This window comes from Neofelis nebulosa, chromosome 7 (assembly GCF_028018385.1).
Source record: "Neofelis nebulosa isolate mNeoNeb1 chromosome 7, mNeoNeb1.pri, whole genome shotgun sequence".
In the NCBI taxonomy this organism is placed as follows: Eukaryota; Metazoa; Chordata; class Mammalia; order Carnivora; family Felidae; genus Neofelis; species Neofelis nebulosa.
In genome coordinates this window covers 135,729,552-135,751,377 of record NC_080788.1, presented here as the reverse complement: position 1 = coordinate 135,751,377, position 21,826 = coordinate 135,729,552, and the positions used below count along the sequence as shown (strand labels likewise).

At 46.7% G+C, this 21,826-nt stretch overlaps 1 protein-coding gene across 3 annotated transcripts in view; it reads left to right on the top strand.

Annotated features, from left to right (window-relative positions):
• The first annotated feature begins 6,574 nt into the window (after window positions 1-6,574).
• Window positions 6,575-21,826, top strand: part of CCDC88C (coiled-coil domain containing 88C) — a 130,211-nt gene continuing 114,959 nt past the window's right edge. For 2 of the 3 annotated variants that reach the window (XM_058740035.1, XM_058740034.1), the window contains exons 1-3: window positions 6,575-6,768; window positions 7,494-7,594; window positions 14,863-14,971. In XM_058740035.1, coding sequence (XP_058596018.1) covers window positions 6,709-6,768; window positions 7,494-7,594; window positions 14,863-14,971 — 270 coding nt within the window. In that variant the 5' untranslated portion in view covers window positions 6,575-6,708. Of the gene's footprint in view, window positions 6,769-7,493; window positions 7,595-13,074; window positions 13,195-14,862; window positions 14,972-21,826 lie in introns of those variants that run through there. The other variant, XM_058740037.1, reaches the window with a different exon arrangement.

Here is a 21,826-nt window from a genome sequence, read left to right as displayed (position 1 = left end):
TAAAAAATTCTCAGCAAAATACTAGCAAATTGAATTCAGCAGCACATTAAAAAGATCATTCACCATGATCAGATGGGATTTATCGCTGGGATGCCAGGATGATTTAATATGTACAAATCAGTGTGATACATCTTATTGAATGCAAGGGAAAAAAATCCCATGGATCATTTCAACAGACACAGAAAAACCATTTGACAAAATTCAACATCCATTCATGATAAAATCTCTTTATAAATTAGGCACAGAAGGAATGAACCTCAATAAAAGCCACATAAGACAAGCCCACCGCTAACAACATACTCGATGGTGAAAGGTTAAAAGCCTTTGCTCCAAGATCGGAAACAAGACAAGGGTGCCACTCTCACTACTCCTATTCAATCCAGTACTGGAAGTCCTAGCCAGAGTAATCAGGCAAGAAAAATATAAGGCATCAGAAATGGAAATAAATAAGTGAAATTTTCTCTATTCGCAGATGACAGGAATTTATACATAAAAAATCCTAACGATTCCACCAAAAAACCCTGTCATATCAAATTCAATGAAGTTGTAGGATACAAAATTAACACACAAAAATTAGTAGCATTTCTATACACTAATGATGAACTATCTGAAAAAAAAAATCCCATTTACAATAGCATCAAAAACAAACAAAAAATACTTAGGAATAGTTTAGCCAAGAAGGTGAAAGATCTCTACACTGAAGACTATAACACAATGAATACAACTGAAGACACAAATAAATGTAATTTGGATTGGAAGAACTAATATTGTTAAAGTGCTTACACTACCCAAATATATCTATAGATTTAATGCAATCCCTATTAAGTTCCAGTAGCATTTTTTAAGTAAAAAAAAAAAATCCTAAAATTTATGTGGAACCACAAAAGACCCTGAATAACCAAAGCAATCCTGGGAAAGAACACAGCAGGAGGCAGCACAATCACTTCCTGATGTTAAGCTATGCTATAAAAATATAATAATCAAAACGCTATATGGCATAAACACAGACGAAAGGAACAGAACTGAGACCCCAGAAATAAACCCATGCAAATACGGTCAACTAATATTTGACAAGGGAGCCAAGAATACTCAATGGAGAAAAGACAGTCTCTTCAAGAAATGGTGCCATAAATATTAGATATTCGTAAAAAAAAAAAAAAAAAATGAAACTCAACCCCTATCTTACTTATACCACTCACAAAATTTAACTCAGATTAAAAATTCAAATGTAAGACCGGAAACCATAAAAATCCTAGAAGAAAATATAGGAAAAAAGACCTTTTCCATGGGTTTTGGCATTGATATTTTTGGACAGGACACCTAAAGCACAAACAACAAAATCAGAGATAAACACGAGGGACTACATCAAACTAAAAAGCTTCCGCACAGCAAAAGAAATGATCAAAATGAAAAGGCAACCCACAGAAAATGTTTGCAAACCATGTATCTGCTAAGGGTTTAAAATTAAAAATATATAATGAACTCATATGATGCAATAGCAAAAGAACAAATAATCCAATTTAAAAACGGGCAAAGGATATGAATAGATATTTTTCCAAAGACAAATGAAAGGCCAATAGGTACATGAACAGATACTCAATATCACTAATCATTAGGGAAATGCAAATCAAAACCACAATGATATATTATCTCATGCCAGTCAGAATGGCCAGATGGGAGATAACAAATGCTGGCAAAGATGTGGAGAAAAGGGAACCCTCGTGCACTGTTGGTGGAAATGTAAATTGTACAGCCACTCAGAAAACAGTATGGAGGTTCTTCAAAAAATTAAAAATAGAACTACAATATGATCCAGCAATTTCATTTCTGGGTATTTATCAAAAAAAAACCCAAAAAAAACAAACCCAAAAACACTAACTCAAAAAGATATCTGCATACCCATGTTCATAGCAGCATTATTTACAATAACCTAGACATAAAAACAACCTAGGTGTCTACTGATGGACGAATGGATAAAGAAGTTGTGGTACATATATACAGTGGAATATTAGTCATAAAAGAATGAGATGTTGCCATTTGCAATAACATGGTTGGACCTTGAGGGCATAATGCTAAATGAAATAAGTCAGAGAAAGACAAATACCATTTGCTCTCACTTATACATGGAATCTACAAACAAAACAAACAAGAAAAACCCCACACATTTTGTAGAATAGAAAATGTGGTTCCCAGAGGCAGAAGCTAAGGGGGAGGGGAAAACTGGATAAAGGTGGTCAAAAGGTACAAACTTCTAGTTATAAGACAAATCAGTACTAATGCACAACATGGTGATTCTAGTTAACACTGCATATGAAGTGTTGGGTGCTAACTACTTGTGGTAACCATTTTACAATGTATTAGTTAAATCATTTGCTCTATACCTTAACCACTGCTGTAGTTCAATTTTATATCAAATCGGAAAAAGAAAAATTTTAAAGCCTACTATAAAGCTACAGTAATCAAAACACTGTGGTATTTGTATAAAGAAAGGCATCTTGACCAATGGAATGAAAAATCCAGAAATAAACCCTTGTGTATACAGTCAAATGACTTTTTATGAGGGTGCCATGACCATTCATGGGGAAAGGATAGTATTTTCAACAGATGATGCTGGGGAAACTGGATTATCCACAGGCAGAAGAATGAAATTGGACTCCTGACTAACCCCACATACAAACATCAACTCAACATGAATCAAGTACCTAAAACAATAAAACTTGGAAGTAAACATAGGACAAAAGCTTCAGGATATTGGATTTGGCAATAAATTCTTGGATATGATGCCACAGGCAACAAAAGAAAAAAAAGGCAAGCTGGACTTTGTGAAAATTTAAAATTTGTACATCAAGAGACACTATCCAGAGAGCAAAAAGGCAACCCATGGAATGAGAGAAAATATTTGCAGATCATTTATCTGATAAGGGATTCATGTTCAGAATATATACAGGATTCCTTAAATGCAGCAACAACCACAGACATTCAAAAGTAGGCATTTCTTCGAAGGGGATATACGAATGGCCAGTAAGTATATGAAAAGATGCTCAACATTAATCATCAGGGAAATGCAAATCAAAACTACAGGGAGATCCCACTCACATCCATTAGGATGGCTCCTACAAAAAACCAGCCAACCAACCAAACAAACAAAAACCCCAGAAACAGGTGTTGGTGGGGATATGGAGAAATCAGAATGCTTGTGTTCTGCTGGTGGAATGGAAGATGGTAGAGTCACTGTGGCAATCAGGAGCGAGGTTCCCCCAAAACTAAAAATAGCATTACCATAGGATCCAGCAATCCCACTTCTGGGTATATACTCAAAAAAGAATTGAGAGCAGGGTCCCGAGGAGGTATTTTGCACACTTGTATTTAGGGCAGCATTATTCACAATAGTTAAGACAAAGAAGCAATCTAAGTGTCTATTGACCAATAAGTGGATAACAAAATGTGATGTATACATACCACGGAATAATCGTTTTGAAAAAGAAGGACCTTCTGAAATATGGTATGACATCGATGAATCTTGAGGACATTACGTTAAAGGAAATAAGCCAGTCACAAAAAAATAAATACCGTATGATTCCACTTATATGAGGTACTTTGAATAGTCAACGTGATAAAGACAGAAAGTAGAATGGGGGCTGCCAGGGGCTGGGGGAGGAGAGAATGGAGAGCGACTGATAGGTATAGAGTTTCAGATTTATAAAAGGAAAAGAGTGATGGTGATGAATGGTAGTGATGGCCTCACAACAATGCAAATGTATTCAATTTTGATAAACCGAACACAGTGGTTAAGATGGTGAGTTTTAGGTTAGGTCTGTTTTGACATAAAAATAATATTTTTAAATTATGAAATACTCATTCCAACAAAAACCAAATACGAAGACACATTAACAAAGAGCCATTCCTGACCCCCACCCCCAAGTTGCACAAATAATTTAAGCTATCAGGTAACCTAGATATGCCATTAGCTGACAGTGCTGAGCCAGCATTTTCCAAGAAGGGAAGGAAGATTCCTTTTCAGAATGAAGAACATAAGTAAAATAGTCCTAAGAAGCAATGTCTAAAGCAGAGAAATTACTTTTTATACAGAAACAAGCAAGAAAAAAAATTAAAGAGTGAAGTCTCAGACAGATGGAGTGAAAGCCAAAGGGTGTTCAGGTGGGGATGGAGAGGCTCTGCTTAGTGGTTAGCAGATGGTCCGTGTGTAGGCTCCCTGAAGCTATGCTCCAATCGAACAGAGACTTCAGGGAAACAATTCTTATTTAAGAGTATTCTTTTTTTTTAATGTTTATTTATGAGAGAGGGAGCACGTGCACAGTACGACAGGGAGGGGGAGTGGGACAGAGGATCCATAGTGGGCTGCGCGCTGACAGCAAAGAGCCCCATGCAAGGACTGAACTCGCAAATCCAAGATCATGACCTGAGCAAGTCCAAAGCCCGATGCTTAACCAACTGAACCATCCAGATACCCCAATGAAAGAATTCTTATTAAAGTGGTGATAGAACCCTCTGCAAAAGATCAGGAAGAGACTGTCATTATGGCTCTTCATAAATCCTTTCACATGCACCACCTGGGCCCTCAAAATTATATTTTAAAGTCACATAGGGGAAAACGTTCTTTTAAGAAATTAAAAGGCTTCTAGGAAGTACCTTGTACAGGTGGTCCAGCCTTTCAAAGACTTTCAACCCTGTAACCTGGGCACCTTCTGGATTACCTGACCCCCTGCCTCTCAGGAAACAAGAATGCTGAGCAGTCTCTGAATAGAGTGAGGTTAAGGTCTAGGCAATGAATGATGGATACATCAATGATCATGAACCAACATGGCAGCTAATTGACCCCAAATCAGAAATTTCCGACCTGTGGCCCAGGGATTACCAATGTCCCCAGGGACTAATTCTCTCATCATGATGAGAAATGTCTCATCCCCACGGTCACAAAACATTCATTAGTTCAATGTGTTTCTTAGCACGAAACAGTATGCTTATCAAATAACTTTAAAGATCCCTCCTTGTGTCTCCAGAAGACTTGGGGGCAATGTGGAAAACACTCTGGTCCTTCAGGCATTCACTACTTTACAGAACAAAGACCTTCCAAGCAAAGATGGATGTAGATACATGCTACACCCGTTTTCCAACCGATTTTACAATTAAGGGCAACTAGGGAATTAATAAATTTCTGGTGCATGGGAAAACTACTTGGGTTAGAAATTTTAGTTCCTTCGCAGTGTCCCAGTTGTTTCCTCAGTTACCCTGACTTCCACATTTCTCTTTAGGAACTCTTAATCACCCACTTGGCTCTTGGGGCCGCTATGTCACCCCCTCACCAGCCCAAGATGAGAGAACTCGGCTGCAATACCACACTTCACCGGCAGATGCCGCAGGCTCAACACCTGGCAGCCAACTTCGAACTGACTACCAACCCAGCTATTTGATGCCTACTGTATACTTGAAAAGAAATACACTAGGCGCTTCAGGTCAACTCCACACCGGTTGGCTCACCTGGACAACGCGTGAGGATTAGATTAAATCGCATAAAGTGCTTTGAACAATGAACTGAATCGTAGTGTGAAATTATTACCAGCCCAAGGTGAGGTGGCAGACAGGAACTTGGGTCCACGGCATTTGTCTCAGCAGACTGGTCAGGTCCCAGGGCTTGCTTTCCATCCAGTTGGGCCCTTTTCCTTTCTCCTGTCTTCCTCCACTAAACTGCTGCTACGTCCTCCAATTTGGAATCCGATATTTGGCTCCTCTACGGCAAAGAGGCGGTAGTTTTGAGGGTCGGGATCACAGAGGGGCGGGCCCAAGAAGCATCACCGTTCACCTACTGGAACTTTTAAAAGGGAGGCAGACCGGGAGGTGGCGTGGCGGGACGCAAGAGGTCGCGTTCTTACGGTCTAAACTCAACACTAAGTTTCCTCCTGTGACCTCCGGGCTCGCGCCCCATCTGCACGCGAGACCGACGCCAGCACGTGAGGGGGGGCGGGCTCCGCTCTTCTGCCACAGGCCGGGGCGGGGCCTCTGGCGGCCACCTGGGCGGCTGGAACTCCGCGTGGCCGAAGGGCTGCACCTGCCCGGGGCCGGCGGTCTCGGGATCTGGCTCTGCTGTGCCCCTAGCGTGCGGTGGGCCGGGGACGACCCTCGGAAGCAGGGCGCCCGAGTCTCCGGCGCGCCTCCCGGGTAGGCACGGGGGCGCCAGCGCCCGCGCGCTCTGGCCCGCGCTGGGAGTTCGGGCCCGCCGCAGGCGCACGCGCGCAGGGAGGCGCCACGTGCTGGGGCCCCGAGCGCGGAGGCTGCTGCGCTCAGCGTGGGTGCGTGGCTGCGGCCCCACGTGGGGGCAGCCCCGCCTACCGCGCGGACGCCCCCTCCCCCCGCACACGTGCGGGCCTTCGCCCCCTCCCTGCTCCCAGCGCAGCAGCGCCAGCGTCCGGGATCCCGGCTCCGGCACCGCGAGGCGGCGCGCCGGCTGCCAGGGGCTGCTGAGGGGCGGGGCTGCCGCCCGCATTGTTCCTCCCCGAGTGGCGGGCCCTCCCCTTCCCCCAGCCCCGGGCGGGGCGCGGGGCCGCCGTAGCCGCGGAACGTGGGCTCGCGCCCCGCCTTTGTCTCCCGGGCGCGAGCCGCCGCAGCCCCGCGCCCGCCGATTGCTGCCAGAGCCGCTTTGTGCCGCGGCGCGGGGGACCGGGGCGTGGAGCCGGCGGGCACAGCCTCAGCATGGACGTGACCGTCTCGGAGCTCATGGAGCTCTTCCTGCAGAGCCCGCTGGTGACCTGGGTGAGTGCTCCCAACTAGCTCCTTGCCTTATTGTTGGTGCACCGGCGGTAGCGGTACGTTCTCTCTTCCCGGGGTACGGGGTAGCTTTCGGAACGCGAGGGACTCAGTAAGTGCTCCTGGCCAGGGTCGGGGTCTGAGCCCCGGGGTCTGGATGCATTTCCAACTTGGGAGCCGTTGCGCCTGTTCCGACCGGGGTCTGAGCGGGTACACCTGTTCCCACTCGGGCGCTGGGCTGTGTCCCTGGAGTGGACAAGGTCTGAGTAGTCACCTGGGCTTGATCACTCGAGTAAAGGACCCACTCTCCAAAAATATCCTCGTGTAGTTTCTGAATCCCTGAGGCCGGGTGGATGGCGGTGGCGATTGGGGGTTTCCGAGTGAGAACGTTTACAGGCTGGGGTCGGCGCAGTCCTTTCCAGTAGATTTGAGACGTGAGAAATTTATTGAAAACTCCCTTTTGGGTTGTTTTTTTTTTCTTCCCCCTCCGCCCTGGAACGCTGGAGAAAAGCGGTGAGGAAGTTTTCCTCCTCTCTGGCTTCTGTTGCCTGGCACGAGGAGCGGGTAGAGGCCCTAGAAAAGGGTGGGCTTGGTGCTTGCTGAAGGGTGAGTGGGTGTGGGTGACCCCCTTTTCCTACACCGTCCCTGCTCGCCTTTACCCGAGAGAGCTTTAGACTGTGCGCTTGGGGGTGACTTTTCCTGTCTTTCTCTCTATGCCCCTTTCCCGGCAGGTGAAAACTTTTGGCTCATTTGGAAGCGGCAACCAGGACAACCTGACAATGTACATGGATTTAGCGGATGGCATCTTTTTGAACCAAATCATGTTGCAAATGTAAGTTATCTACAAGGAGAAAGGAAAAATTGATGCTTCAGAACGTTTAAGGTTGTAGAAATGGAACATGAAGTTGAAACAGGAGGGTTCTTTGCAGGCAGGGTCCCTGGTATTGCAGTATAGTATGAAGGTGACTTCTTTCCCCTGGGGATATGGAGAATTCCAGGACAGCAGGTTGGCAGCTTGTTTGGCAAATTTGAAATTGAACGACTATCATCCTCTTGGTCTAGATAGCACAATTGACTTCAAACTCAGATACTTGAGGTTTGAACTCTGAAATAAAAAAAAACAAAACCCTTTTTGGGGGCAAGGAACTGTAACGGAGAGTCTGGTTACAGGAAGTGTCTAGGGTGGACCCAGAGCATCTGTGACGGACTATAAAGTTCCACTGTAGGTTGGGATGCCTGTGTTTCTGAGCTTTCCATTTCATCTTGTTTTCAGTTGCCCCGAAGCAAGTGCAATTGGTTAAGGCCTTTCCCCTGTATTGGATTTGAAGTCACTGTGTTAAGAGAGGCCCTGGGAGTCTCAGTGCTGTGGTTCTGTTTGTCTTGAAGCACTCGCAGCTTAAACAGGGTCTTGGTGGAAGTTACACTTGTTAGCATATATGTCTGACCACATCCTTTCCTGTTGCTGAATTCTGCAGAGCCCGTTTGATTGACAGCCTGCCACACGTAGGTGTTGGCTCTCCACTGCGTTCTGTTTTTAACCCAGAAAGTGCAGGGAACACATTGGAACTGAGTGTCAGTATGATTCACAAGCGCTGGAAGCAAAATAAAACATTCTAATGTTCTCTGTGGATCGGCCCCTTGTGCTCACCTACTCACCTGCAACTAAGCAAGTTGTCATACTTGAACATGAAGCCATTAGCTAATGAGAATCAGCTTTGCGGCCCACACAGGAGGAGCACTTAGCTTGGGCATATTCAGAAAGTGATTTAAATAGATCTACCTAAAAAGGCCTGTTTTTTAAAATTCCCTGGCAACACTCCTTCTTTTAGTAAGTCATTGGGTGTCATGTTGTGTGAGAGACACTTCAGTTTGCCTGTTTCTTAATCTTACCAATCTTGTGTTTGGTTAGATTCTAAAAAGACAAATCTGTCGCCACTTTGGCAGCTCTTGTCTGAGAACATTGATGAAAACGAGTTTTCCTGGGGTTGTCAAGCGTCATATTTAAGTTCTGGCAACTCTACCCCCATTTTGGTGGACCCCAAAAGTTACTGGATTCCATTGGTCCGGTGACCAGTGTGTCCTTATCCAAGCCCAAGACTGTTTAATTAAAAACAGCAGTATCCCCAGCCTTTTCATTCAGTTTTTACACCCAGGCGGAGGGGAGAACAAAAGCCCTGGGACTGTTTCTCTTTCTTCCCTGACCTTTGGAATTCCTGAAGCGTTTACCACTTGCTTGTAAATCAGGAGAGCCTGTTGGACCATTCCTTTGAGAAATGCCAGCTCATCACTTGTTCACACTTGGCCCCGTGGCTAAATTCAGTTTGAAGGGCTTCTCCACTTCCCTTGACAATTTTACATGGTCTCTCCTCTGTGATATGCGAAGATAATCATTCTAGAAATGGGAGCTGATAAGTCCTGGCAGCTCTTATGGCCTCAAGCAGTGTTTCTGGTGCCTTCTGGTCAGGGTCAGGAACAGAGGAAAGGACACCAGGAAGCTGTTTGGATGGCTTTCTGAACAAGGAAATCAAGGAGTGAATGGCTTCAGCAGCACACCGTTTACAGAATGACCCTGTTCCAGGTGATAGCAATCAGAATGTTTGCACCTGGAGGTGGGTGGGGATCGTCTGGAAAGGAAACACAGGTGAACTTTTAGGGACGGTAATACTGATCTGTACATTGATCAGGACATTGATCATGAAATGAAGGACATTTCCTTTTTCAGAACTCATCAAGCTGTAACTTACGATCTGTGCATTTCGCTGTATGTAATTACCTCAACTGAAAAAAAAAAAAGTGTTCCAGCCCTGGTGTTGACAGCCTAGGTAGCCAGCCAGGGTTTGAACCCTAGGTCAGCTTACACTCGCCAAGTGAGGCTGGGCACACACCGCTCAACACTTCAGTTTACTCATCTGTAGAATGGGAAGTAAATTGCCTCCTTTAAGCGATGGTTGTGAGGATTAAAAGGGATGATGTGTTAGCGATTAGCGCAGTGCTTGCCACTTAACAGGTATTAATATCAATTATATATGTGCCATCTTAATCCAGAACGGATTTGAGGTGCCCCTTAGGAGTTTTTCCAGTATACCTTCTCCTACGTTGTTAGTCTCCTATATTACTGCGTAGCTCTTAGCCTTGGTCCTCTCTCAGCAAGCGCTAGGGCACAGCTGGATGCTGGGACCCGAGTCCAAGCCCCATATTTGACACTGTCTGTAAGCCTTGGTGTTCACTTGTGCCAAATGGAGAAATGTCAGGCTATCTAGCAGGTAAGTGATAAGGCGATTCTGCCTTATCTCCTATGCTGATAGCTCCAACTGTGTGCTACTTGCCTATTTTGGTAAATTCTCCCCAAGTTGGTAGGACCTGGGAAAATTGTAGAGAGCAGTGTGCTCAGTGGGTTGCTGGAGCTCAGATAAGAGGCATGTTACCTAACACTTCAGAGCCATATGGATGCCGGCGGGGGTCACGTGGCTGCACCTAGGCTTTGTCTCTGGCAACTGAAGAAGGCCACAGTAGTAGTCTCTTGGCCCTGGCCTCACGGTGACATCAGTGCCTGGAAGCAGGAAAGCCCTGTGGGCTCAGCTTTCAGGGGAGGCCCAGGTCTAGGAGAATTCTTGAGTGAAAGGCATTGAGTGGCTTGGAACAAGATGCATGGGGCACCCTGCTGAATAGTGCCTCTGTAAATGCAGTCTTTCTGGGTGATCTGCTGGTACCCAAGGGAAAACAAGATTTCTGATTCTACTGTAGCAAAAGTATTTAAGCACTTGTCTGCCTGATGTTTTCAGGGACCAAGTTCACGTTCCCTTCTCTGCCACTTACTAGTTCAGCCACCTTGGGCAAATTACTTACATTCTCTAAGCCTCAACTTCGCTATCAGTAATAAGGGGATTGTATTTTATAAACTTGGGAGGACTGAATAAGATGATGTGTATAGAAAATGCCCAAGAAACATCCATCATTGTTGGGAGTGAGACCTGGGCCACGTTCGTGCGTGCACCCCTGTGCCTGCTCCAGCGTGCATCTGTACTTCTGAGAGCAGACACCTTCTGATTTGAGGGTGTGGCTGTTGAGTGCAGTTGGGAATTTGGGATTGGGACTGAGAGCCTGTGCCCTTGCAAGGCCTGTGGGAAGTCCAGCACTATTTGCTTTATTCAGACTCCCTTCTTTACCCCTGGTGCTCACTGCAAAATTCAGGATCTTTTTCAGGGGTTAGAAACCTCCTCAGGCCTAAGTTTCTAAAAGGCATTTGAAGGATAATTTTTTTTCCCCTAGTGTGCTGGAAGAGGAGTTCTATTCCTATTCAGTATCTGTGAAAGCTGAGGATATAAGGGCAAATATTTGTTGTTGAATGAGTTTGTGTTGGCAGGAAAGTGTTGGCGCAAAAATTTTTACTTGTGAACTTAAGTGATTTCCTTTTTTGGCTACAGAGTATGACATGGGGGCTTTGAGTCCTTAAAAATAACACCAAGGGGGCACCTCAGTCAGTTAAGCATCTGACTCTCTAGCTCAGGTCATGATCTCATGGTTTCTGGGTTTAAGCCCTGGGTCAGGCTCTGCATTGACAGTGCAGAACCTGCTTGGGATTCTCTCTCTCCCTCTCTGTCTCTGTGCCTCACGCACTTGCTTGCTGTCTCTCAAGTTGACAGCAAAAAAATATATATTTAATTACACCAAAAGTTTACATTCATTGCAGGAGAATAAGAAATGGTGAGCAAAATAAAATTACCTATAATTTTGCCACAAAGAGGTAGCAATGCTAATCTGTGTCTTCTGAATGTCTATAGTAAATAGGTATATGTTCCTTACTGTATTTTTATGCAAACTTGGGCTCATGCTGTTGTTTTTTTAACATCCTTTTTTTTTTTTTCCCACCTGTGATATATTGTGGACATCTGTTCTGTGTCAATACATTTCTTGACTCAGGTTTATTTTTTTTTTTTTTTTTTTTTTTTTAATGTTTTTTTTTTTTATTTATTTTTGGGACAGAGAGAGACAGAGCATGAACGGGGGAGGGGCAGAGAGAGAGGGAGACACAGAATCGGAAACAGGCTCCAGGCTCCGAGCCATCAGCCCAGAGCCCGACGCGGGGCTCGAACTCACGGACCGCGAGATCGTGACCTGGCTGAAGTCGGACGCTCAACCGACTGCGCCACCCAGGCGCCCCTCTTGACTCAGGTTTAAATTTTGGAAGCCTTTGGAATATAACCAAAGTTGGGGCTGGCTTTCAAAAAGGAGGGGGGCAAGATTGCTATAAACCTAAATCATAACTCTCTTTAAAATTCTAGGGCAAGTTGATTTCCTTTTTTCTAGTTAGAAGTTTTTATGAGAAGGAGGCCCTGGGGGCCCCACACTTTGGACTTGGAACTCTCTGAGATGGGACACACTACCAGATGTTTGCACTCCCAGTGCCTCTCTCCTGCCCTCTGACATCTTGATATTGTGGAAAGAAGATCTTGTTGTTAATGATGGCTTTTGGGGATGTGCAGTTGGTGCAATGGTTATATGATGTCCTCTTTCTGGGATCTATGACCAAGTATGGCCAGTGCGACCTGGCCTTCACAGAATGACAGTCTAGGGTTGGAAGGATCCTGCAGTCATTTTGCAGATGAGCACCCTGGGGCCCAGAGAACCTTGGCCAGTCCTGCACCCCGGACTGGAGTCTGTGTCTTCTGACCCATTTCCTGCAGCATAGAAAGGTGGAGGTTACTCAGTGCTGGGAGAGTGAGGATGAGCCTTACTTAACCCTAGTTGACTTTTGTTTCCAGTTGTTTCCTCATAACCTCTCTACCCTGAGAGCCTCAGTTAGAAGATGGGAGTACTAATGATCATGATAATGAGTCTAATTACTCATATGGTAAGCATCGAATGAGGCTCTTTTGTAGTGTTGTTTCTCTTAGCTGAACTGGGAGAACAAAAGCCGAGATGGTCAGAGGCTTCCCTGCTGTTATCTGAGGGGCACCCAGGTCCCCACCGCCCCCGCATCCCTTGTGCGTTGTGCCTTTGCTCACGCAGTGAATGTGTATTCCACCACGCGTGCCGAGGCCCTCTGACTCAAAGCTGGGACCACAGTAGCAAAACAGAAAAAGTCCTGCGTGTTCTCTAAGTTCAGATTTAAGAAGTACTTTAGTCACATTATGAACTTGTTTCTCATCTCTTGAGATACCTAAGCAAAGGAGAAGTGAGCCTTTGAGATAAATTATTTGTAATGTCAGGTATACTTCTGTAGCTAACAATGCCTTTGTGGTTTAAGTTCTGAATGCCGCCTCTATTCCTAAATTAATTTCCACTGAACTGTTAACCTTTGTTTTCTCAGTAATGAATGGCTCCAAGAGAAACCTAACGTGCAAATGGCTTGGCCAGGCTCCATTACCCTGTGGGGACAATAAGACATGTTATCATATGACAGTTGAAAAGAGATTCCCTGGTTGACCCAAGGTACCCATGTGATTATTTTAGGGGATACAGGGTGTTCAAACAAAATCCATGGCTGACAACATGTAATGCGTAAAGGGGTTTGCGTACACATGAAACAGGGTAGGGACTCGTGGTGTATATGTCAAATGTTTAACAGCTGAATTCCAAACAGTTCATGTTATTAAGAAAAAGATTATACTTCCAATGACATTTGAAAAGATTTCTATTTGTAAATTTTTTTTGGTCAGTTTTGTGTTAGTTGGCTTTGGGATGAGTCGAGTGGCATTGAGGTTGATTTCCTTAACTCTCCCCCCCCCCCCCCCCCCCCCCCCCCATTCCTGTGCTCCTGTCTCCTTGTGGGCCGATTACTGAGGAAGAGGCTGACTCTGCCTTCACACCACCCCGGGGAGGTTCAGCACCCTTATCACAGAGCCAGGATGACAGATGATGAAGCCCTGAAAACAGCCCTCATTTCAGTTAGCTCTCTTTGTGGAGGATGGGACAGGCACCTGGGAGGGAGGGCTTTGTTGTGGAAAGCATCGCGTGCTACCTGGGGAGGCGGAAGCTGAATTTCTTTTCCTGACTCTGTTCTCTTCACATAAGAAACATTTTTGAAAAATGTTCTGGACGTAGATGAGAGGAATGATAAATCACTTGATTCAGATTTCTAGTTTCATCGCAGCTGGACCTGACTTTTGCCTGAGATTGGAAAATAAATGACGCTTTGGGGGTTTCCCACATGAATTATTTATATCTCTGCTCTTAGCCTTTCTCATAGGGTATGTGTACGTCATGCCCTGTCACAGACTCGGGTTTTTCGGGGGTAGAGTTGTGTCCCTGAAATGTCAATCACCGGCAGGACCAGCCTAGACCAATCTGGTTGACGGGGTGGGGGAGGGGGAGATGGAACTTTAATAATTTTGATTTATTGTCAGAAAACAACATTTCTTTCCTTTCCTTTCTTGGTATTTAGTATATTTTGGTCTGTTCAGACTTGAACATTTTATTTTTTTTGTTTAAGTCTGTTTATTTTGAGAGACAGAGACAGCGTGGGGGGCGGGTAGAGAGAGAGGGAATCCCAAGCAGGCTCCCCACTGTCAATGCAGAGCCTGACACAGGGCTGGAAGTCATGAAACCGTGAGATCATGACCTGAGCCAAAGCCGAGAGTTGGACGCTTAACTGACTGAACCACCCAGGCGCCCCTTAACCTTTTTAATCTTGAAATCTTGGGATGGGTTATTGGTTTTTATACAGTATAACCTTTTGGGTCTGCACTGGCATTTGGTGGTGGATTATGGGTGTTGCTAGCAGTAGGGATGGAAATAGCATTGACTCCAGCCGGGGGATGGGGAAGCAGGGAGGTGATGCCTGCCCCCCCCCCCCCCCGCCCCCTCCTCCCCCCACCAAGGTCTGGGACTTGGCAGTAGCAGAATAAGGAGAAATAGCATTGACTCCGGGCCTGTGATGGGCTAGGTGCTGCGAGATGGGGAAGCAGGGAGGTGATGGGGTGCCCCTGCCCAAGATCTGGGGATTGGCAGTAGCAGAATAAGGATTTGACTCAATCCACAGTCATAGCTGCATAGTAACCGAGGCTGGAGGGGAGGACGGGAGGTTCACTCTTGCCTGGGAATGGGGGTGCGTGGCAGATGATGCGATACGCAGTTTCCATTCTCCTCTTCCTTCTCTAGTGACCCCAGACCAACAAATCAGCGCATCAACAAGCACGTTAACAACGACGTGAATCTCCGCATTCAGAACTTAACCATCTTGGTGAGAAACATTAAGACCTACTACCAGGTAAGGGCCGGGAGCTCTGTCCCCCCCAGGGTTCTGCTGTGCATCTGGCAGTCTCGTCACTCAGGCGGTTTCCCCACAGGAAGCTGAGAGGAAATGGTGTTCATGGTTAGGCATCTACTCGCTAACGCTTGGTGTGTTTTCACTTTTGTATTTTTTGGGGGTGTCATGAGAAGGGTCTGATGTTGGATTACTTTGTCTGGTGAACGTCCTTTGAGCTGTGTGCCCAGCATCGTATGTGGTGTGGTGGGGGTTCCCAGAGATGGCCCTCCATTCATAGCCGCAGCCTCAAGCATGCAGCTGAACAGAGACTGGCTCCGGGGGGCGGGGCGGGGGCACCCTGACGTGGTGTCACCCACAGCTCAGTGAGTGTTTGTTCAGGAGCAACTGCAAGGGTCGGGGTGGGGAGGGGGGGACCACAGAAGGGTTATGCTTGAGCCCCCAGCTTGCAGACAGGGATTCATGGTGTGGAGTGTCCGTTTGTTCGGGTCTCCCTGTATCTGGCAGATAGGTGATGGGTTGGGCAAGGGGGCCTGCCGGGGAAGGCCTGTTAAAATCCCCATCCCAGCCTTGGGAAGGTCAGGTGAGAGTCTTTGATATTGCTTGTAAATGGATTTAAACTGTGTGTCTCAGAACCCTGGTTTTCCAACTTCATAGCAGTGAAACAAGAATTCTTCCCTCTGTGCATTTTTCCTGAAGCCCCAAGTGAAGCCCTAGTGACTCTGATTGACTTGACGGGTCCTAGTGGTCTCTACTCAGCTCCCCTCTCTCCCTCTGGGGATCTCTGTGGGTTCCCAGGACCCCAGGGAACACCATTTGAGAACGACTGCTCAAGAACAAATCTTTTCCAGAATTCATGCTGGGGCTTCCCTGACTGCTTGGGCAGACTCTGCCTCTGAGACCTGTTCCTAGCATCCACTTTCTAGACTGTAACTCCGTCTTGGTGCTGGGGTTCAGGGGCATCTTTCAGAGTGGAGAGATCCCTGCAGACATGAGGTGGGCTCCCTCTCTGTCCTGTGTGGTGCAGTGGTTGCTGGCTCTGAGGTGAGCTGAGGCCTCATGCAGGGCCAGCTCCTGCTGAGGGCTGTGGTGGCTGCAGGGGCCCTTCTTCTGATTCAGTACAAATTTGGGAACAGATGGGAGAGGGAGGGAGTGGACTGTGTCCGGGGTTTTCCGAGATGATTGTTTCCACCCTCTCATTGAGATCGGGGTGTGTGAGAGAAGGCTTCGGTGCTAGGACACTTTCCCTGAGCAGCCAATTCCACAAGCCACCTGAGCTCATTCCATGGACCAGCACCTTGGACTCTCTGAGCAGCTTCTGGGAGACTTAGGTCCAGCCCTGCGCTATTAGTCCCAGGTAGATGCCAGCTGTGCTGAGGAGAGGGCCTGAGCCAGCTGGATCTGTGGGGTGAAGTGGGTTTGTTTCCTCATCTGAGGGGTGCCACACTCGGGGCCGGGCATGCTGCAGGCAGGCAGGAAATACTCAGCGAGTGTTCCCCTGGAGACGGCCACAGGCAGGGGAAGTTGGGTGAAGGTGATTGGCCTGCCAGTGAACTTGAGTCTGGGCGTGGAAGGGGCTGTTCAGCATGTACTCAGGGCTTGATCCCTGTCTGCAGGTGCCTTCAATGGTGTGTGCTAAGTGCCAGAAGTGGATGGTGCAGATAGTTGGGAGAGACAAGATCTCTAACCCATGCTGCAGGGTTGGAGAGGAGGAAGGCTTCTTGGAGGAGGGGGCACCTGAGTGGAGTCTTGGTAGGTGATTGAGTTTCCAAGTTGGAAGGTCATGGGAAAGAGAGAAAGGGGAGGGGTGTAGAGGTAGAGGAAGACATGGAGAAACGAGACAGGCCTGTCCTCGATCTGTCAGGGTCCACATTTTCTGCAGCTGCTCAAATGAAGGTTTGTTTCACTAAGGTTTAGATGAATCAGAACTGGAGAGGATATGAACATAAGAGATCCCGAAATTCAGAACCGGTGTGCAAGGCTGGCCAGGACTAACAGCCCTGTCGATAAGCTGACAGGTGTGTCTCAGGCCCGAGGTATGGCAGGGAGGTGGTACCCTCTCCCTGGTTGGTGGCAGTGATGAAGCTCTCAAGTGGAGGTGATGGCCGTGCAGGGGCTGTCCTCTGCTCTTGCTGGTCCAGGAGGTCACATGCTGATGGTGAGCAGTGGCTCCTGACAGTCCAGCCGAAGGGAGTTTGATGCTTATTTGAGACAGTGTCCGTTTGGAGGCGGATTGCTGCTCTGTGTCAAGTTCCAGAAGGTGAGAAACTGGAAGGAAAAGATGTCTAGTCCGTGCTCAGGGCCCAGGAAGTCTCAGAGGTAGAAGGGAGGACCCTGCATCCTTGTTCTGCTTCTGCACTGTTAACCCTTCGAGGGCAATGCTGGTGTGCATTAGCAGCCCAGTCCAGAGTGAATATTTGCTGAAGGCACTTGTTCAAGGCCTCAGAGCCACAGTCCTGCTTATGTGGAGAAGACTAGCAGGCCATTTGCTCTCTGGGCTGGCACACGTTAGATGTGGGCAGTTGTGTATATTTTTTCCTTCCGATTTATTGTAAAATTAAGCTCTAGTTCTGTAAGTAATATGTGCTCTTTGTAAACAACTTGGAAAATAAGTAGCAAGAAGAAAAGAACACCCACAATCCCACCACCTAAAGACAATCCCTGTTAACGTTTTTACTGTTTCCTTCCAGTGTTTGCATGAATAGTTTTTGTTTTACATGGTTGTGGTCATGCCATATATACAATTGCATATCCTGCCTTTTTTCCTTCCACCTGACATTCAAGTGTAGACATAATTGGTTATTATTATAAAAGGTCACTCAAGAAAAGTTTCCAAGAGAAGTACTGCCCGAGTCCCTTTGTGAAAGTGGCCTGGCAGGTTGTGAGGGCTCAGGATGAAGCAAGACAAATGTCATTCCTTATTGTTACAAGGGTGGCCTAGAAGGGTGAGAGACTGCCCCCAAGGGAGTGGGACTCCCACTTGGCTGTGGCTTTTCAGTAGACTTGAGACATTGAGTCTTGCCTGTGGCTTTTCTGAGACATTGAGGTCACAGAAGCCAGCCTTGAGTGTTGTTTGCCAAGCAGTGGTTCTGCCTTTGGCGGTCCCCTTCTTTTCAGAGGCACCATGGGACAGGGACAGTTAGAAAAGATGGGGACCTCTCGAATAGCGTGGGCTTCTGTCACAAGGAAACTCAAGTTTTGGCTCTGAAAACCTTCGGAGACCTTTTGCTGGGGCAGAACATAGACGGTGGGTAAAAATAAGCATGGCCAGTCTTCAGTCTGACCATTGGTGTGTCAGCCAGATCTCAGGCTGCCTTCTGACCTGCCGCTTGGACTTCTTTGCTGTTGGGGCCTAGATTCTGCATTTTAGAAGTTCTCCAGCTGTTAGTCTTGCCATCCTTCCAGCAGAATTGGGAATCACTGGGCTTTCTCAAAGTGTGGTCCCCAGGCCAATGGCATTGACATGGCCTAGGAACTTAGTAGAAGTGGGGATCCTCAGGCCCTTCTGCAGACCTCCCCAGCCCCACAGTCTGTCTTAACAAGCCCTCCAGGTGATTCTGATGCACATTCTCGTGGGAACCAAGGGTTAGAGCGTTTCTAGTGATGTCCAGAAGAGGCATCTTCAGCCAGGTGTCCCCAGGTGACTTCTGTCCATCACGTACAGAGGCACATCTCATGTGTCCTGGGACAGTGAGGCAGAGAAGAGAGTGCCTGGTTCAGTCTCTGGCTTTTGCAGAAGAAAAGGCTAGCAGTCCCAAGGTGGAGGTACCTGCTCCAGGATGAGTCTCCGCAGACAGGACATGTGCTGAGTCTTGGAGGAAAGGCAAGCTTAGACCCGAACTGCACGCTGCTTCCGGCCACCTGGCTGGCCAGCTTTGAGCCCGGCATCATGTGATGCTTGTTTCAATGCTCAACAACCAAGCCCTTCTTCATCTGAGTCTTTTTTAAGTTAAAGTTTGGATTTATAGAATGGTTCTTTTTTATATTCAGATTCTTGAGTGTTTATGTTAAATGCATGTTCATTTGATAGTGGAGCCAGTAGGAAAATATGGCTAGTATAAGCAGAAATCCCTGGTGCGGCAGTGGCTGTGTTTGTTCGTTGGGGTTTGTGCGTGAGTGTCCCATTGCCATTACCTGCCCTGGATACCTGCCCCCTTGTTCTGCCTCCTGACAGTCAGGGCCTATTTGTCATGTGAAGTTTCTGAGGCTTTTTTTGGCTTTATGCTGCTGGGAAGCATTTCAAACAGAGGCTTGGATAAATTCACTGTGTGTTGATCTTTGTTGTCAGGTACACATACAGATCTCTGTCCTGAAATCGGGACCCTCAGGTGGATGTAGGGACCCACCTGCAGAACTTACCCTGAAATGAGAAATTTGCGGAGTTTCTTTGAGCTTCTCACCTTAACTGATCATGTGCCGTAATAGTCTGCGTTCCATCTCTGGGCCGCCTGAGTTCTCATCTGTCAAGAAGTGGATGGGCCCTCATGGGCCTCAGATTCCACAGTCACGCAGTGGCCGGAGACATCTGACAGGTCACCTCAAGGAAGCTCTGTTTTAGGAGTTCCTTGAACTTGGCTCTTCTGAGCTCTCGTCTCTCGCCATGCTCAGAAGACCAGAACCAACCCAGAATATTGTTCTTTATCTCAGAAGAAAAGCAGAGTAAAGAATCTGGGGTTGCCTTTTATCTTTTGTAGTCTCTTTCCTTTATTGCCTTGAAAAACAAAAGTAGTACAGATGGTCATAATGCACCCTTGTGTCTCTGTTAAAAATGTGAACGTGTGAGTATTGTTCATATCTGCTTTAGGTTCCCCGCCCCCCCCCCCTACATTTCTCTGATAGAAGTCCCTAGGATGCCTCTAGTGAGTCCAGTTCTCCTTCCCTCCCTCCCTGGAGACGACCCCATTGTTAATTTGGTGGGTGTCCAGTTCATGGCTTTACACTCTTGTGTGTATATATGTTTATGTGTATGTGTGCATATATGTTGTTTTTTGTGGTACCTTTAGATAAAACTTCATGTACTGTCTGTACCTTTTCCCCACTCAGCCAGTTTTTGCTATCTGTCTGTTTCCTGTAGTGGTTGTATTTGATAAGCATGGGCTGGCTAGTTAAAATTAGAAGTATCTCTAGAAGTGTGTTCCCTCAGTTGGAGAAAGGAAAGACTTTTATCAAAAGTAAGAATAGAAGGAAATGTACGTTTGATAATCATTGGTGGGAACATAGTAAACTTCATAGGTCCCTCTCGAGAATTCATGTGGTCTGTAGCATTTAGTGTTTAGTTCAAGCAAAGCCTCCTTAGGTGGGTGTGACCTGCTTTGATGGCTAGGGACAGTGCTCAGGGGAGCTTATGGTCCACACAGGCCTTTTCTACAGTACTAGTACCGGCAGAATTTGCTTTGTGAAAAATACATTGTATCAGATTTGCGGGGGAGTACTTATCTTCTCCACTTTTGATTTTATAGAGGGGGGCTGTGAGGCTTCACAGGAGACGAGGGGGGATATTCTTTTAAAAAAAATTTTTTTTTTCTTTTTTTTACATTTATTTATTTTTGAGAGACAGAACACAAGTGGGGGAGGGGAAGAGAGCGAAGGAGACACAGAATCTCAAGCAGGCTCCAGGCTCTGAGCTGTCAGCATAGAGCCCCATGTGGGGCCTGAACTCATGAACCGTGAGATCATGACCCGAGCCGAAGTCGGGCGCTTAACTGAGCCACCCAGGCGCTCTGGAGGGGGGATGTTCTTGATTTCGTAGCTTATATTTACGTTTTGAAGACGTTAAAAGTAACATTTTTTATTATAAAAATTTCTGATCGCAGATGGGGAGAAATCAGGAAAAGTAGGTTCACCCATGATCATGCCACTTAGAGCTGCTGTGGTTAACGTTTTGGTGTTTATGCCTTCCATCTCTGTGTCTGTGTGTACATGGGTTTCACAGTGTGGATTATATCCTCTATGCTATTTGTAACCTTTCTTTTCACTTACTGTGCAATGAGCATTTTCCCACGTCACTAAATGTTCTTTCATTACATGAATTTTAATGTCTACATGGCACTTGATGGCTCCACCATTGTCGCTGGTACGGAGTTATTTCTGTCTCAGAATTATAAACAATACAACCATGAACATACTGGGTACTTGAGCCTTTCAACAAATGTTTTCATTTCCTTGGGATAAATTCCTGGTATGGAATTGCTGGGTCAGAGGGCATGAATACTTTGAGGACCCCGGTTGCTCACTGCCAGAATTGCCTTGTTTTTCTGGCCGGATTGCCCATTGGCGCCCTTTGCGTATTAAGATGTGCAGTGTTTCATATCGCTGCTGAATGAATAATGAAGATTTCTGTGTCTCTGCCGTGTGGATGAAGGTCTGAGATTTTTACTGTGTGCCTGGGCACGTTTCCTTGTGTTGGAGTATTACTGGATGCTGGTCTGGAATCTCCAGCAGGACAGCCTTCCGGCAATTGTGGTGTGGTGACCGAATGTGGTCGTGAGCTGTGCGGTGCAGCCCCAGGCCTGGGAGGCCTGCATTAGAGAGGCCCCTGTGTCCTGTCCCCAGTCAGGAGTAGGAGCTCTTTTTCTGTTAATGGGCTTGACCCGGGAGCTTGCCTCCTTCCCTGTGACTATTCGCGGTCAGTTTAAAGTGCAAGAGGGAACCTTCCAGGCTGTGTTGGGAAGTGAGCCTGAGAGGGGCGGTGGTCTGCACGGACCCCTCCTTTCCTCTTTCCTTCATCTCACTTCCTGTCCCTCATTGTCTCTAGTGCAGTGATGAAATGTGGGCTGAGGAAGCCCTGGGGGCCCAGAGGGGAGGGTGTCACTCGCCAGGGGTTGCCTGGTTCCTTTCTCTCTCTTGTTGTTAAAGCCT